The sequence below is a fragment of the Cygnus atratus genome, chromosome 4, assembly GCF_013377495.2.
Source record: "Cygnus atratus isolate AKBS03 ecotype Queensland, Australia chromosome 4, CAtr_DNAZoo_HiC_assembly, whole genome shotgun sequence".
Classification (NCBI taxonomy): domain Eukaryota; kingdom Metazoa; phylum Chordata; class Aves; order Anseriformes; family Anatidae; genus Cygnus; species Cygnus atratus.
Genome location: NC_066365.1, coordinates 8,226 through 25,347, shown reverse-complemented (window position 1 = coordinate 25,347; position 17,122 = coordinate 8,226). Strand labels below are relative to the sequence as shown.

Here is a 17,122-nt window from a genome sequence, read left to right as displayed (position 1 = left end):
TAAGTCTCAAGAAAAAGACTTCTCTAGCACTCACACGGAAAAAAGAGAGTGTGCGCTTTTTGACAGTGGTTGTTGTTGGTCCTCAGTATGTGTGGCTTGGAAGGCGGACTTGTGCAGATATCACCTCATGTGTTACCCAGTCCTTACTGTACCTAATAGCAGTTTTTACTTTCTGTTGATGGTGTTCTCATATTTGCTTAGTCATTGTTAATACAGCCACTGCCTGGTATTATGTAAAGGGCTCCTGCTTCATCCAAAGAGCAAATAATGTGATAATGGACATGCAGCATTATAAACCTATGTCTCTTCTTTTAGCCAAAACCTGAGACAAGATTCAAGTTCAAATATGTGTTTGCAAAAATAAAAAATGTCGCAGAAAACCTCTGACATTTACCTTCTGTAGTGAGCCTGTTAAAATAACTGGGAATTTGGAGTGCCGAGTTATTGCTGTGATTCTGCACTTGTATACTGTGTGCTGTTGCTATCTTCTGCTATTAAAAAAAAAAAGAAAAAAAAAATCAGGATCAATTTTGTGCATGAATCAGATGCTAGTCCCTGGGAATGGCATGGACAACAGGGACCAGCAGCTGCGTGCACAGTGGAGGAACGATGCCGATAACAGCCAGAACTGGGTCTACCTCTGAGAGAATATTTATTTGTAATTGCAGTTGTTTTCTGATTAAGGTAAGATGCATAAACTGATTGTTTTGTCAGCTGAATTGCAACTAATAAGCTCATTTTCCACGCTATCAGAGGTACGAATCAGTGAACCTAAAGCTCCATCATCGGTGAGGTAATGCAGGGCTGTCACCAAGTCCTTGCTTTAATTGCTAGTGTCTTGAAAACAGCTTTATCTTTGCTTCTCATCTGCAAAGTGGGGGCTGGATGGGGAGCAGCTTTAAAGGTGACCTTGTTATAATGGGAAAAATACAGAAATAGTCTGCTAAAACACTGACAGAGATGTCTGATAGCATGGAAAGCCTGGCCTGGGAACCAGCAGCATCCTTGAAAAGTGCAACATGGCATCTCTGAAATGCAGCTGAGGTACCTAAAAATTCTGGGTAGTGGTGTCCTATGCCCCCTGTGTTATAAAAAGTACTTGCTTTCTACACAACATGGAGCCTCGCCCCCTCCTCCCCTCCCAAAAACAAACAAAACAAAACAAACAAAACCACCTCCATGTGCATGAACTCTTTAATGAGATCTAGACAAGACTGGGATGCTTGTTGGGGGTGCCTGTCAGACTCGAGACTTGGTGGAGCAGACCATCTGTAAAGTTAGACTTAAGAGAGACTGTTATCAACTGGCCCCACCGTTGGGATTGGTTTGGTGAGTGCCCTACCAGTACTATGTTGAGATATATAAATATGTGCGTATATGTGAGTAATTGTGTTTGTTGCTTTACTAATAGTAGTTTTGTGGTAACCTGTAATACTAAAATATATACTTGTTGCTACTATTGAAATACATATTTGCCTTCTGGTAGTACCTTGGAGTAACTTGATGTACACCTGTAGTTTTAATAGTAAGTATACTTGCTTTACTAATAGTAATTTGTAGTAATTGTAATAAAGGCATTTAAGAAATAAAACATCTGCATCCTTGTGCATTACAGACTCCTATGAACCCGCTGTCATGATCTTTATGTACCCACAGGCCATGTAACCTTGCAGGTCATGACATGGCAAGGGGACTTGAAGTGCCAGTGGGTGGGTTTTGAGGGCGATCTCACAAAGGGCTGTGATGCAGCGTCGGGCAGCAGAGGCTGGGCTAGCTCACGAGGGGAAGTGCCAGTCCATGAGCAGTGTAAGGCTGGGCTCACGTAATCCCATGCGTTCGCAGCATCATGTGTAGCTAGCATGAAGCCTTGCGCAAGTGTGAAGGTGTCTGCCTTGCCAGATGTCCGTTCTCTTCACGAACAGAAGAAACTCAGACACAGCAGCCCTCGACTGCTCTGACAGGCCATTGTGCCGGCATTTGTGCCCTGGTACCCACCGAGGCACAACTACTCCAGCCTGCTGCGGCTGGCTGGACAACCCTTCCTGTTAGAAAGGAATAGTTTCACCTGGGAAATTGTGACAGAAAGAATAAACTGCTCTCAATCTAATGGGCGTCAGTGAGCCACGAGCAAGCTGGTGATGGATTCAGCATTGCTCCCTGCATGGTGCCCAATACAATGGTCTTCCAGGCCTTCAAGGTGTTGTGGTAATTGTGGTACTAAATAACACTGCTTGTTCATGGGCAAATTAATTCCTGACAATGTTCTGAAGGTAGAAATACATGGGAAGGGCTGGGTCACATCACCAAGACTATGGAAACATTTTCAGAAAAGTGAGTTTAATTTTCACATGTGTGTTGAGTCTCAGGTCCAAATTCCCTACTGATGCAAGGGAGCTGAAATTAGTAAAACTCCATCCCCTTGTCTCACCAGTAAGTTGACCGTGTTTCTGCTTTTTCACCTAATCCCTTCACTGCAGACAAACCGGTGAAGATATGGCCAGTGTTTGAAGGAAAAAGCCCATGGAGTTGACATAACGAGAGAATACTGAGAGGAAAGAAATAACATTTGGCTTGGTTTCCTTCAGGGAATGTAGGTACCTCGGTTACACAGTGAGATGGTGTCATGCTGTGCTTACTCCACCTGCGCCTGTTCACCTGAGGAGGGAAGACCTTGATGATATTTAGGAATAGTATTTAAATACAGGCAAGGCACAGGGGCTGATAATTCAAAAGCCAGTTTGGTGGAGAGGTGGATACAGGGTAGTAAATACTGATGAAAATAAAAATGAAGACGTGCGTTCTGCGGTTTAGCTCAACTGTGAGGAGGGGGCAGAGCGGGCCTGGTTCTGCCCCAGTCCCGCGGGCACATGGAGCTCAGAAACCTGACTGCGACGGGGCGGGGCAACGTAAAGGAGCGCAGCGCCCAGGGGGATGCTGGGAGGTGTAGTCCTCGGGGAGGGACTCAGTTCCAGGTCGGCCGTGTTGACGCGTGGGGCATGCCGGGTGATTAGTTTTGCAAGCAGCACTCCCCGGGCGCAGAGCTCGTTTCAGGGGCAGGCGGCGGAGCGCTGTTCCCGGCAGGCGTGTTCCGCTGCTCCTACTGTATCCGCTCGCTGGAGCGCGGGCCGCTGCGTGTTCCTTGGTTACTTGTTTGTTAGCCACAACATTAAGACCGGGAACCGTGCCTGCCGGTCTACCTCCGCGCATGCACAGAGCCGCCCGGCTCGGCAAGGGAGAGGTGGCACCGCTTGGCTCTCTGCTGCCACCTGCTGGCCGAGCGGCGGCATTGCGGGCAGAAAGGAGCGGTGCGCTGCTGCGTGCTTCCACCTGATGGCGAAAAGGCGGAACTGCAGGCGGAGGATCGCAGCGTCGCCCTCTGGCGCCACCTCCTGGCAAAAAAAAAGCGGTACTGCAGGTGGAGGGGAGGAGCGCATGCACGGCTGCTCCGAGTCGCTTTCTACTGCTGCCTGCTGGTGACTGCTAAGTACTGCATGCAGAAAGGTAGGGGCACAATCCGTTTTCTGCCGCCACCTCATGGTGAAAAAGCGGTACTGGCAGGCGGAGCGAGTGGCGCGTCGCCCTCAGCGGCCCCCTGGTGGCCAATGTTCGGTACTGCATGACAAGACACGAGGTGTGCGCAGTAGCGGCAGAGCACATTCTATCGCCGTTGGCTGGACAAAGAGGAAAACTGCAGGCGGAGAGGCTGGGAAGAGAACGCCCCCGGTGTAACGGAGCAGATCCGGGGCTAGAGCTGAGCGGTTAGACTCGGAGGACTGGGGGAACAGCACGGGCTGGGGAGTGCAAATGAGTCAGCCGGCTGGGCGCGTCATGCCCCGCAGCATGCCGGGAGTTGTGGTCCTTGGGCTCCCGGCTTCCGGTCGGCCGCAATGTCTTCCGGGGCATGTCGGGAAATGTAGTTCTGCATCACCACTCAGCTTCCAAGCCGGGAGCTGCACGGAGACAGGTAGGAAGGGCGGCTGCTTCCTCCGTGTCAATGGAGCGGGGTGCCTCTTCTTGCCGCTTACGTGTGGTTTTCCGCGTGGTTCCCGCTGCTTCCGTTACCGAGAAAACAGTTCGGGAAGCCGCGCCTATATTCCACGCATGCGCAGAGTCAGCCGGCGGAAAAGCGGTACTGCTGGCGGAAAGCCAGAGCGCGTTTGCAATGGCGGCGCGTCACCGTCTGCTGTCACCTGCTGGCGGAAGACGCGGAACGGCAGGTCGAGCCGTGTCATGCATGCGCAGAGGCGCGCGTCGTCCCTCTGCCGCTGCCTGCTGGTGAAAACGTGGTACTGCAGGCTGCGCGGTGCCGCGCATGCGGTCTTGAGCCGCGCTGCCTTCTGCCGCCACCTTTGACGAAAAAGCGGTACCGCAGGTTGAGCGGCGCCGCGCATGCGTGGTAGCGCCAGCGCCGCCGGCATCCGCCTTAGTACCCCTGCGTGCGGCAAAATGGCGGCGCCCTGCTCCGAAGCTGAAGTGCTGGAACGAGTTTGGTGGTTGGGGCCGCCCCGGGACGGCGCGCGGGGTGAGGCGGCAGGCGGTCGGCTGTTCCAGGGCAGTTGCCCTTGTGTCGGGCGGGGGGCACACCGCGCCGTGCCAGATCCATGCTCCGCGGGGCTGTGGGGTCTGGCGGCGGCGAGCCCAGCTGAAAAGGGGTGGGGGAGGGACGGAGGGAGAGCGAGGAGAGCAGAGGAGAGGCGGGGAACGGCACAGGGGGGGGCGTTCCGGAGTCCTCACGGGGTCAGGTGGGCTGCTCCGTCCCGAGGCATGCTGGGAGCTGTGGTCCTGCGTGGCCAGGCGGCCGCCTCGGTCGCTGCGCAGCGACTGACCCCGTCATCACTGTCGCTTTGGCCCACGTAAGGCGTGTCACACCCCGGTGTGTTCTCCGGGGGGGTGACAGCTCAGCCTCCGGATCCTTACCGAGGAGGAAGCCGGGGGAGAGAGCGAGCAAGAAGCGCCTGAACCGTGAAATCGTCCCGGCAGCACCCAGAGCGGGAGCTGCAGTGAGTGTCCTGCTGCCTGGCCCCTTTCTTAACCTGTCCCGTGGAACGGTGGAGAACAGGATGGCGGGGGGCGGAGGGGGGGCCGCTGCTCGGGGAGGGCTGGGCATCAGTCAGCAGGTGGTAAGCAATAGCATCATGCATCACTTGCTTTGCAACGTTCCCTCATCATCGTTGTTATGATTTCCCTGCCTTCTTTGTCCTATTAAACTGTCTTTATCCGAACCCACGAGCTTTGACTATTTTTTCTTCCTGAGTCTCCCACGGTGGGGAGAAAAGCACCACTCAGCCATTCGCTCTGGCCACCTGCCAGGTTAAGCTGGAACGAGAACGCAGATGGGAAAGAGTAGAATGCACGCTTCCTCGTTTGGCTTTCAAAAGGAAACGGACTAACAAGTTACTCTAGCTAACGGTTTGGGGTTGGTTGGGCAAGTTCTCCTGACTTTGGGAACTTGTCAGGACTACCGGTCTTCTCTTTCTAATGTTATTTTTCATAATACTCACCGCAAACCGTTGCCGAATTTGAAAAAGTTACAGGGAGGTCGCCTGTGACGTCTTTGCGTCTCTCTGGAAAGGGCGATGCGTTGCACAGAGGTGCGACTCTTTTTCTGTAATCTCTCGTCAAAACTTTCCGGGTAAACGGATCCTTCAGGCCGTTGGGTACGGACAACCTGCAGGGTTGTCTGCCATTCCCACAATAGGGATAGCTGCAGAGAGGGTACTGAGCGGGAAGGAGAACCGAGCGGCAGCTAATGTCGCCGTTGAGAGCACCGTGGGATGGGAGCAGCCGGGGACAGGATGCGGAAGGAGAACTCGATGAGAAGGAGCTGCTCTGGAAGGTGGAGGCGGGCAGCGAACCGAGAGGACCAAAGTCAGCAGGGGAAGGTGGGATCGGGGAGGTGGGGGGATGTTAGGAATGTTAAGAGAGGAGGAGCAGCCGACAGGAGCGACTTTTCCCTTTCCTGCGGAGGCAGATGATGATGGAAAACCTGCCCCGAGGAAACACTTGCCATTTCCCATTCAGGCTGTAAAGCCACGCGTGTGTCTTCCTGAGAATGGCTGCACGAGCGTGGCGTCGCAGGCCGTGAGCTGCTTGGGCAGGGATCTCTCCGTGCGGGGCGGCGAGTCCCCGGGAAAGCCATCGTCTGGCGGAAGAAAGCCCGGGGGGAACTTCTCAGAGGTAAGAAGCCTTGAAATGTACGGGGACCCCTAACTCGTGCACCGAGCGTGCGGGACAAACGTCCGTGGCACGAAGATCGAGGACGACTTCTCAGAGGTGAGCAGCTTTCTTTTGTTCCCCCGTCCTCTCAGGAGCCCTCCTTACGCTCTTTGCGCACGCTTGAGGCCCACAACGCTCATTTTCTCCTCTACTTAGCATTCCTAGTCCCTGCCGTGGGGAATAATTGCCTCAGGTGACCTGAAAATTAAACTGATATTCCCATTTTAAAGAAAAGGTACAGTGCTGAAGAAGCTTCCAGGGTGGAGTGTAGCTGCTCTGCATAAAAGATCCCGAGGCCTCCAACCTTAGATGTTGATCACACTGGGGGAACCTGGCGTGCTGACTCTAAGAGGAACAGCAGTACGGAGTGTAGAGCGGAGCAGAGGCGCCGTGGCTAAGCTCTGTGACAAGACGGGAACTCGGTTGTTCTTGTGCATAACCGAGACTGATTTCCAGCGGAATAACAGTGCTATTAATGGGGTGCTCTCTTTTTGAGCAATTCCAGCCTCCGGAGGAGGTTTTCTTGTTCCTCTTGCAATATGCAATGAGAGAGGACCAAGCACACCTGGACCTTCTTAACAACAACAAAAAAAAAAGGGCAACACAGGGGCAATCTCTGCCCTAAGTTGCGTAAACGCATAAAGCTGTGAGTGGCGTGTTTTTTTTTTTTTTTTTTTTTTTTTTGTGGCTCGCACATCAGCGCTGCTCCAGGAAGCCCTGCCTGCCGCTCTCGCCTAGGAAGGAGGAGCCCGGCGGAGCCGCAGGACCCCCGCCCGCGGCAAAATGGCGGCGCCCTTCTCCGGAGCAGGAGCCGGGCCGGGCCCAGGACACGACGGGACGGGACACCGAGGCACAGTGCCGCAACGAGGTTGGTGGTCGGTGCCAGCCCGGGAAAGAACGGGACGGGGCAGGGTGGGCGGTCGGGGTGCCACGCGGTCGGTGGCTTCTGTGGAAAAGGCCCTTCTGCGGGGCGGGGGCGGCGCCGGACCAGACCAGACCGGGCGTGCTACCGGGTCTGCACTGCGCAGGGCTTCGGGGGGCTGGGAGAGAGCGGGGCGGAGCGGTGGGAGGTGGCGGGGAGGGGGGGAGAAAGGGTGGCGGGGGGGAGCAGTTGTGTGTGCTTGGCAGACTCTGCTCTGGGTTGGATGGACTGCTCTGTCCCGAGGCATGCTGTAGTTCTCTGGTGCTGGGCAGCCACGTGGGCTCCGCGGCGTGCGGCCGGTCTTTCCCCGAGCCGGGGCCAGGCTGTGCGCGCCGGGAGGCGCAGGTTGCCGCTGGCTGCGAGTGCGGTTGCCGGCGGTGAGGCGAGCGAGAGCCTTCTGGGGTGCGTCCCCGGAGCGTCGGGCCGGGAGGGGTGGGGGCTGCGGCGGCCGGGCACGGGTCCTTGCTGCGCTTGATCATTGGACTGCGCCTCGGAGGTTTTCCTCTCCCTGTGTTCTGACAACCGGTTCTCTCCTTTTTCTGCGGTTCACCAGGGCAGAAGCAGCTCCCTGCCGGTAGGACCCCTGTGGGTTTTGTTGCCGAGCGAAGGTGGCGCACCGGGTAAACCGAGGAAAGCTGCAGCTGGCGTGCTGCAGTCGCCTGCAGGTTTCCCAGGAGAAAGAGCAACCCGACTGTCCAGGTAAGTCGTAGCGATCTTCGGGTGAAATCGAGGCGTGACGGGGATTTTGTTGGCTCTTTCAGATAGCTGTTCCTACCGAAGATCCCATCGGTTACAAAAGGTAGTGGTAACCTTGCAGTTTCTACATTCTGTAGTGTCTGTAGCAAAATATACTGGCAGATAAATAAATGAGCAGGTACACATACATGTGACTCTATAGCTGAGATTAAATAACGTGCAGTTTTTTCTGTGTTTTATCTTTCAAAGCACATTGTTGCCGAGTGCCTGAGCTTGTTGCCGAGAGCCTGAGCTTTTTGCTCATGTTACCAAGGAAAGGAATGGCTGTGCTTCTCCCCCCCTCTTTTTTTCTTTTTTTTTTTCTCTCCTCTTCTCCCTCAGTGATGGGGACTCGAAATGTTTTTCTCAGATGTCCACGTGAAAATTAAAAAAAAAAAATGCTGATGCTGAACGCTGACAGAATTGGGTGACTTTTTCAAGGTAGAGAGCAAATAACGTGGAAATTTCTAGTACGTTAGTGTTACTCTGTTAACAAAACTGACGTACTAGCTGCTTGCTGTTCCTAGTTTTTTGGTTTGGTTTGGTTTTGGTTTTCTTTTCAGTAGTCTCCCCAGAGGCCTTTGTGGACAAAACTTTGTCCCGCTTCAGCTTTAAGAATCATCCTAGAAATAATGAACAAGTGCTTGCAGGGCTTTCCAGAATTCTAGTTGTGGTTGGTCAAGAAAGACTTGGGAGGCAATTCCTTTCATGGAATCGTTGAGTGGTTTGGGTTGGAAGGGACATTTAAAGATTATCTAGTCCATCCCCCTTGCCTCGATCAGTGGCATCTTTCACTAGGTCAGATTGCTCAAAGCCCCATCCAGCCCAGCTTTGAGCACCTCCAGTAATGGGGCCTCCACAATTTCTCTGGGCAGCCCGTACCAGTGTCTTACTACCCTCATTGTGAAGAATTTCTTCCTTTTGTTCGATCTAGATCTATCCCCTTTCAGTTCATAGCTGTTGCCTTGCCCTGTCACTACAGGCCCTGGTAAAAAGTCCTTGCCTGTCTTTTTTGGGAGTCCGTTATACGTGTTTAAAGGTAGTAATGAGGTCTCCCCAGAGCCTTCTCTTCTCCGGGCCAAAGTCTGACAGAGCACTGCTGCTGGCTTGCAGGTTAGTGCCGAGCTACCAGAAGGAGGTTTTTATGTACTTTTCCACTTCCTTCAAAGGGAAGTTGAAGCACAGACAAGCTGACTGAGAACACTCCAAAGTGGTGGACGTGAGACTTTTTGTAGGACTCCAGCTCTTTTCCCCTGTGAGCGGAAGGAAAGCTTGTTCGGACACAGGTATCTACCACAGAGGGATGCAGCTCTCTCGTTACCACTTTTGCTGACTCCTGAAGCGATCCTCTGCGCTGGTCCGATATCCCTGCCTGTCTGTGGCAAAAGAGTTTGTCCCTCAGATTGCAGAAGCAGCATTGTGGAATTTAGGTTTTGGTAGGTATTGAGATTGTACCCCTGAAATCTCATCTATCTCAAGATACTACCTGTCCTTGCAAACCTTGCTTCTCTGAAATCCAAGTCATTGTCCTTACCCCAGTAATACTGAAGGGAGAAATGCTCCATTGAGAAGTTATCAGAAAGACAGAATCTGTTTTGGCAAGCCTCCCTCCCTTGGAATCCGTGGATTCCTTAACCTGGCCCTGGCATGAGTATTTGAAGACAAATGCTATCCAAGAAAGAAAAATTATTTTCTCTCTCATTTATCATTCTGTAATAGTTTCAGCTGACTTTGGTGACAGCATAATAGCGAAAGTGATTTCACTCTCTACCAAATAAAAACATAAATTGCTTCTTTTGACTGTCTTGAAAGAATGGTACTAATAATAAATAGGTGGGAAGACCAGAACTGTTGCATTTCTAGAATTTTAGGTGGCCTGAGAAACACACAGCATGCACTAGGGTAGCAGCACAAAAGTATCTCAAAAACGGGCTTCTGCAAACAGAAGGACCTTTGGGAGGTCACTGACATTTGGTCAGAGTGGGCTGACTGAGCCATCATTCTGCCTTCGTAATATTTCATAGCAGTTTTGCGATATTGCATGTCTTCAGCTTAAGGAAGACTTTTCTTCCAGGGATTTTCCCTACTGCTTTTACTTCAAACATTACCAGGAAACAAAGTTGGAAGTTCTCACTTGTCCCCTCAAGGCTAGGAGCTGGTTACCCAGCAAGATGCTTGCTTGAGGCACGGGCTCACCAGCTGATTAAATAACTGTCCTGGGGCAGGAGCGTGTGGGACAAAATACTGCAGACAGCACAATCCACGCGTTTGGTTGCTTAATGCCACTGAGCTATGCTTTCGTAGCAGGAATGTGTCAGAAGTAGCAGTAATCCAGGGAAATGATGCAAACCTGGAGGTAAGTAGTCAGCTTTGTGAGCAGGGAGTGCTGGCATGGCCCTGCTCCTCTGACTACACCTGTGTGAATCAAGTAGGGGAAGTGAGTATGGATGTGGTATTTCAGCCCTTTCAGGGAGCTGAACATCACCTGAAAAGATGATGACATCCCTGCCCTGAAGGACCTGCCCACTGCAGTCTGTAGCATTGTGTGCATTTGTAGCTTGATGGGCCTGAGAGTAGGGGACCGTGGGATGCTGGGGCTGGGATTTGATTTGGGGGTTCCTGCCACAGCCCCACGAGCTTATGTTTTAAGTTTAAGCTTGGAAATAAAGGGGGAGTGAGGGAAGAAAAAAAGCAAAGCCTTGCAGAGCGTCAGCTCCACCGAGGAATGAATAACAGTGTTTGCTTCTGGAAGAACTTCCCACTGCAGAGGACGGATGGAGCGGACCCCAAAAGGTAGATGGGGTTGTGTGAGAGCTGGTGATACTGCCAGCAGGACTCCACAGCTGACGATAGACATCGTTGGTTTTGATGTCCATCACAACGGAAAATGCTCGTTTCATTCAATTTGGGGAAGTCGTATGAAACTCGCAGACAGAAACAATATCAGTGAGACTCTGTTATGCAGTCATGGTGAAAGCTTAGCATAGCGAAGACACAGTGTGTATTAGGTAAGGTGTAAAATGGAGTCACACCTCCCAGAAATCCCAGTTTGTGGTCTTTAAGCTTTTTTTTTTGGCCGGGGGGGGAGGGGGGAGGGGGAGAGAGATGAATATTACCCACCAGAAAGGTGACCAAATCCATGCCTAAAAAGGTCAGCTGCTAAAAGCTTTTATAAATGATCTTTGCACTGCAAGTTTCAGTTTTCATGAAGCCAAGTTGAGATAAATCCAAAAAGTTCTATGGGTTTAAAAGAACGCTTACTAAAATATTCTTGTCATTCACAATAATAATGGAGTGAGTGAACTTGTTCCACGCAGTGACCTTACTTTTTTTTTTTTGTATTCCAGCAAACTGTTTACTATGCCAGGAGCGTAGGTATGGTTTTGTGTAGCATTGTCATTCTGCTCCACCACTCTGATATCTAACAAAGTAATACTTTCTGGATGTTGTCTACGAATTCTTTCCTTCCTTACATAGGAGGTTGATGCACATATTGCCTAGTTTGTCATAGAGCATCGCTGAAGTGCTGTTTTATTTGTATTTGTGAAGACAGCAGAATGAAAGACAGCAGCTCGGTGACTCCCACCGAGATGGTCATTAGGATAAAACAGTGAAGTTTCTAGCATATATTAAAAAGCCTGGAGGAATTAGCATAGCTTGCAGGAAAGCGTGCTGGAAAGAGATGATATTTGAGAGCAAGCGTGAAAATGTTGTCTTTTTACCAAGAATGATGAGAACTGATGTGTCCGCCCTGTGTTTGGATAGGTGAGTGAGTGAAGAGGAGCTGAACATAGAGTTTGCAGGGGAATTGGGAAATGAATGAGATAATTTAACCTCTTTTCCATGCAAGCATGTGTTGGTTTTTTTTTTTAATCCCATACTTTTGTTATTATCCAGAATTTTTAATATAACTCTCTATTTTAACTGGTTCGGTTTTATGGATATCAGCTAACTATAAAAAGAACTAAGATCCTGAAGTGTCCTTGGAGCCGCTAACTCTACCTCTTTATCTGTTCCCTAAGAAGATGCCCCGGATTTAAAGATGTGTATTAAATGAAGTATGAGAAGAAACAGCTTCTTCCGACACTTGTGCTCCTTTTCTTCAGCTCATGCAGAAGGCTGACAGCCTGTCTCACTCTCATCAGTGCTATCCCACCAGCTCCTTTAGGAGCTCAGCACCACGTTTGGCCTGTTCTGATCTCCCCAATCTCCTCATTTCTGTGCTGCAACACCACCATCCATAAGAAGTCAGGTAGGATCTGAAGACCTTTGACATTGCTGAAGAATCAAACCTTAGCTGTCAGTTTTAGCCCTTTGTATTCCAGATGTTTGTTTTGCTGGATGATGGTTTCATTTTTGATTTTGTAATATGTTCTTTGTAGATGTTATTTTAAGCAGACAAGTAGGTAGCCTCCTTCTTTCAGTGGAATTATGCAGGTTTTAGCTGAGCTTTGCACATCTGAGCAATTGCCCAGTGGTTGTTCTAGTCTTGACGCATCTCTAAAACCTTTGTCTGCCTCGCCCCTCCTCTTTGTGTATTAAGATGCCCATTTGTGCAAAAAATATGTACACTGTGCATAAGATGCCCAGCGGTTATGGGGCATTTTCAGCGTTTCACAGATAAGGCTCCATGTTTACTTAATCACTTAAGTGTAGTCCTGGCTTTAAGCGTAGGTGTAGCTAATGATTGTTACTCAAGTGGTTATAAAGTTTAAAATGTTTGGTTTTATATAAATATATATATACACATATATACACATATGTATATATATATATAATGAAACTGAGTCTGTGGAGTAAAAGACTTATCTGCTTGTTGCATATATTCATCTATCAGCAGACTCTGTATATGCAAGCTGATCCAAACAGGGTACCAAGCTGTGCCTTTTTTGTCGCCTGGAATATGCAATCTGTGCACCTCAGGTGTACCTGGTCTATTGACTATCTCTTATATTGTGCCACCTCGTTAATATCAGTGGATGTACCCAGCACCACCTTGGGGCTACACATAACGTGGAAATTTCTAGTATGTTAATGTCACTCTGTTAACAAAGCTGACGTACTAGCCGCTTGCTGTTTCTACTTTTTTTGTTTGTTTTTCTTTTCAGTAGTCTCCCCAAAAGTTTTTGTGGACACGTGTATCTTTGTTCTTCCAGGATTTGTTTGTCAGGAAAGACGACCATGAAATCCGAGGGCTGTGGACAACCATCTACCAGATGGTTGTTGCAGATGCCTTTGGTCATGTTATTTGTCCTTTTAGCATGCCCTTTCCTTTATCTTGAGTTGAATTTTTTTGCAGCGCTACGTTTGCAGTGGTAACATTGCTGCCGAAGTGTTTTTGATTAAAAACGATCTTAACTGTAATAGTGAATTCACCGAGTGTGGCTTTGTATAATGACTCCCACGATCATAACATTTTTTTTTCCTTTGTCACAGAGAGGAGAAAAGCTCTTTCCAGCGAGATGGAGAAGGAATTAATTATACCTCTGCCTCATCCTGTGAGACCAGAAGACATGGAGTAACTGTAAGCTGCGATTCTCAGGAGACACTAAGAGTCTTGGGTTCCTTCTCTGCCTGCCTCCCAAGGCCTCAGGGATGAGAAATCTTAGGCTTTATGTTTTTCCCTATGAAATACTGTCGTGTTAAGGGGCATAGCTGACTAACTGTTACGGGTCTGGTCGGATTCAGGTTACTGAACTATCACGGTCACGGATTCACCAATAACGTAGCACATCCTTGATCTAGTCGCATTCAATGAGAACTATCACGGCTAGGAACAATGCAATGAAGGGCAGTTTATTACAGCAACCAGGGACACAGGTTCTTTGGATTGCCGGAGATAAATTCACTGTCTGCAAAAGCAAGCGAGCATGCATGAAATACACAGGTACTCGTCCTGGCTATTAATGCGTTAAAAGGCACAAAGGCTCTAGAGATTTCTAAGTTTCCATGGAGACACCTGCTACAGCCAAGTGTTCAAATCTTACCCCACAACATCCCAATGCAAGGGGAAGAGAGGCTCAGCCCGTCGACTGATCCCAGAAGTCAGAAAGGTATCCTTCGTGATGGTATCTTCCCTAACATCCCCTTTCACTTAAGCCAGTTTACATTGTCCGCTGATCTATTCTCTTTAGTGACCAGTGATAGGACCCGCAGGAATGGTGTCGAGCTGCGGCAGGAGAGGTTCAGGCTGGACATCAGGAAGAGGTTTTTCACTGAGAGGGTTGTCGCGCACTGGAACAGTCTCCCCAGGAAAGTAGTCACTGCACCAAGCCTGTCGGAGTTTAAGAAGCGTTTGGACTGTGCACTTAGTCACACGGTCTGAATTTTTGGGGTGACCTGTGTGGTGCCAGGAGTTGGACTTGATGATCCATGTGGGTCCCTTCCAACTCGGGATATTCTATGATTCTATGATTATTTTCTGTCCTTGTAGGTGGAGCTTGAGTGACTCTAGTCAGGCACATCTTGGTTATGATTGGTAAAAAGTTATCTCGCTTTTGTTTAAAGGAGAAATTCAGAGCGCATGCTCAGTGAGGGGTGGTCGCACCTTGGAGGCACGGAGCTTTTGGGATGGAGGTGTGTTTTGATATTATAATGATGACATAATGAGCAAAAGTTCAGTAGAGTACAGAGTTTTTTCAAAAACATGACAGGTCGTTGGCTCAGGGTAGCAAACGTGCAGCTTATCGGTCTCGGTGTGCACAAGAGCATCGGGTCCGCATCTCATCACAGAGCCTATCTGTGGCGTCTCCACTCCGCTCTACGCTCTGTACTGTTCCTTAGAGTCAGCACACCAAGTTCCCCTAGTGCGATAGCATGTGAAGTTGGAGGCCTAGGGAACGCTTAGGTAGCGCAGCTACCCTCCACCCTGAAAGCTTCTTCAATGCTGTACATTTTCTTTAAAATGTGAATATTAGTTTAATTTGCCTACTTACTTCAGGCAATTATTCCACAAGTACCAAAAGTGATACTGAGAAGCCTAATTCCAGCATCTCTGTTGGTAATAATAGCTTCATACTTCTGTGCTTATCCTCGTAGCTTTTCCTTTCGCATACTGGAAAGGCAGAGACTGTTCAACAGAGTCATCCCTGATCCAAAACTCTGATTTCATCCCAAACCAACACTCTCTGATGTCAGTAAGAGTAAAATTGGTATTACTCTTGGTCATCCTGGTCGTCGCAGTTGTGCCTCTGTTGGGCTCTCTGTCCAACCCTGTCGATCACCCCTGTCCTGCTGCTTGCCCCCTGGGTGGTTTTTCTGGCCCTCTGCCCCGCTGGCTGTCCGTCCACCCAGTTCCTCTCTTGCTGCTTGTGTCCCGCTTGTGCCGTTTTCCTTTGTTTTTTTTTCTCCTTCTGTGCATCACAGCCCATTTCCGCAGGAGGCAACCGTTCCCCATGGGATGAACGCTGAGAGGGATGGACAGACCTGCTTGATGCCTGAGCCCTGCAGCCCCCCAGGGGAAGGGGAGAACGTCCGGGCAGGGAGTTCCACCGCAGTCTCCCTGCCAGGAGTCCTGCGCAAGAGTTTAATAAAGTTCGCTTTCTGGCTTGTGCTGCCCTCTGTGTTTGTGGCCACTGTAAGTGGCCGTGTTGCCGGGTGCAGGTTCCTGGGTGTGGAGGGGGCAGGGGCTGGGGGGGGTTGGCCCCGTGTTCGTTGTCCGTGGGGGAGCTGATGGATACAGACAAGCGATCTGGGTGTGGGGGCCACCCTGCTGGGGAGGCTGCAGGCTGGGGGGGGAGTAAGGGCAGCAATGGTGGGGGGAGGCCTGTGCTGTCTTTGCTCCCTGGGCCAGGTGTGCTGGGGCTGGTTGGCTCGGAGGGAGTGATTGGTGAGCGTGACCTGGGTTGCGGCTGCTGCGGAGGAGCAGGTGAGGGAGGGACTGGGGTCCCTGGTGAGGGGGAGGGAAGGGTGTTGGGGAGGCTGGGTCCTGCGGGATCGGCGGCTGGGGTAGGGAAAGCTGCGGGGGGTAGGCGGCAGGTCAGAAAGCACAGATTTGGCTCTGGGGCAATGGCTAGGAGCATCTTGCCCCAGAGCATGCCGGGAGTTGTGGTCTTTGGGCGCCGGGCTTCCGGTCGGCCATGTTGGTTTCCAGAGCACGCTGGGAACTGTAGTTTCACGTTGCCGCTCGGCACAGGGCCATTTAGGATGGGCAGTTACTTCCTCCGCGCCAGTGGAGCGGGGTGCCTTTTCTTGCCGTTTTCGTGTGGTGTTCCACGCGGCTCCCACCGCTTCCCTTAACGAGCAGACGGCCTGGGAAGCTGTGCCTGCCGTTCTGCTTCTGCCCATGCACGGAGCAGGCTGGCGCGGCGGCGCCTGGTGCCACCTGGTGGCCGAACAGCGAGCGGTGCTGTAGGCGAAGAGGCGCTGCAGAGACGCGTCGCTCTCTGCTCCCTCCTGCTGGCGAAAGGGGGGTACTGCAGGCGGAGGAGATGCGCATGCGCTGTAGCAGTTGCCAAGCTTCGTGCCCCGCAGCATGCCGGGAGTTGTGGTCTTTGGGCTCCGAGCTTCCTGTCGGCCACTTTGGCTTCTGCGGTATGCTGGGAAATGTCGTTCCACGTTGCTGCTCGGCTTCCAAGCCGGGAGCAACACGGAGACAGGTAGGAAGGGCAGTTGTTTCCTCCGCACCAGTGGACCGGGGTGCCTCTTTTTGCCGCTTCCGTGTGGTTTTCCGTGCGGATCCCACTGCTTCTGTTAACGAGAAAACGTTTTGAGAAGCCGTGCCTGCTTCCACGCATGCGTGGAGTCAGCTGGCGAAAAAGCAGTACCTCCGGCGAGGGGCCGGCGTGCATGCGCTGTAGTGGTGTGTCGCCCTATGCCGCCACCTGCTGCTGGAAACGTGACACTGCAGGCGGAGCGGCTGGGTCAGGGAAAGCCCCGGGCGGGGGTTGGGGAGGGGCGTCGGGCTGCAGGTCAGGGAGCCGGGGGCTGGCTCCGGGGCATCCGCAGCGTCAGGTGACCTGAGGGTCTTGCCCCACAGCATGCTGGGAGTCGTGGTCTTCGGGTTTTGAGCTTCCTGTCGGCCATGTTGGTGTCCATGGCATGCCGGGAAATGTAGTGTTTCACATTCCTGTTCAGCTTCCTAGCTGGGAAGGGCACGTTTCTCAGGGCACTTATTTCCTCCCCGAGATGACGTGGGGTGCGTTTTTCTGCCGTTTTCATCTGTGGTTTTCCACGCGGTTCGCACTGTTTCCATTATTGAGAAAACGGTTTGGGAAGCTGTGTCTGCCGTTCTCAGGATGAGGGCGGTAG

The 17,122-nt window shown here is 51.2% G+C and overlaps 1 protein-coding gene across 1 annotated transcript; it reads left to right on the top strand.

Moving 5' to 3' along the window:
* The first annotated feature begins 5,904 nt into the window (after window positions 1–5,904).
* Window positions 5,905–15,424, top strand: LOC118245832 (uncharacterized). Its single transcript, XM_050710359.1, has 5 exons — window positions 5,905–6,177; window positions 7,411–7,515; window positions 7,692–7,837; window positions 11,980–12,125; window positions 13,310–15,424. Exons 1-5 carry the CDS (start codon window positions 5,905–5,907, stop codon window positions 13,393–13,395), a joined length of 756 nt encoding a protein of 251 aa, XP_050566316.1. The 3' UTR covers window positions 13,396–15,424.
* Window positions 15,425–17,122: the final 1,698 nt, after the last annotated feature.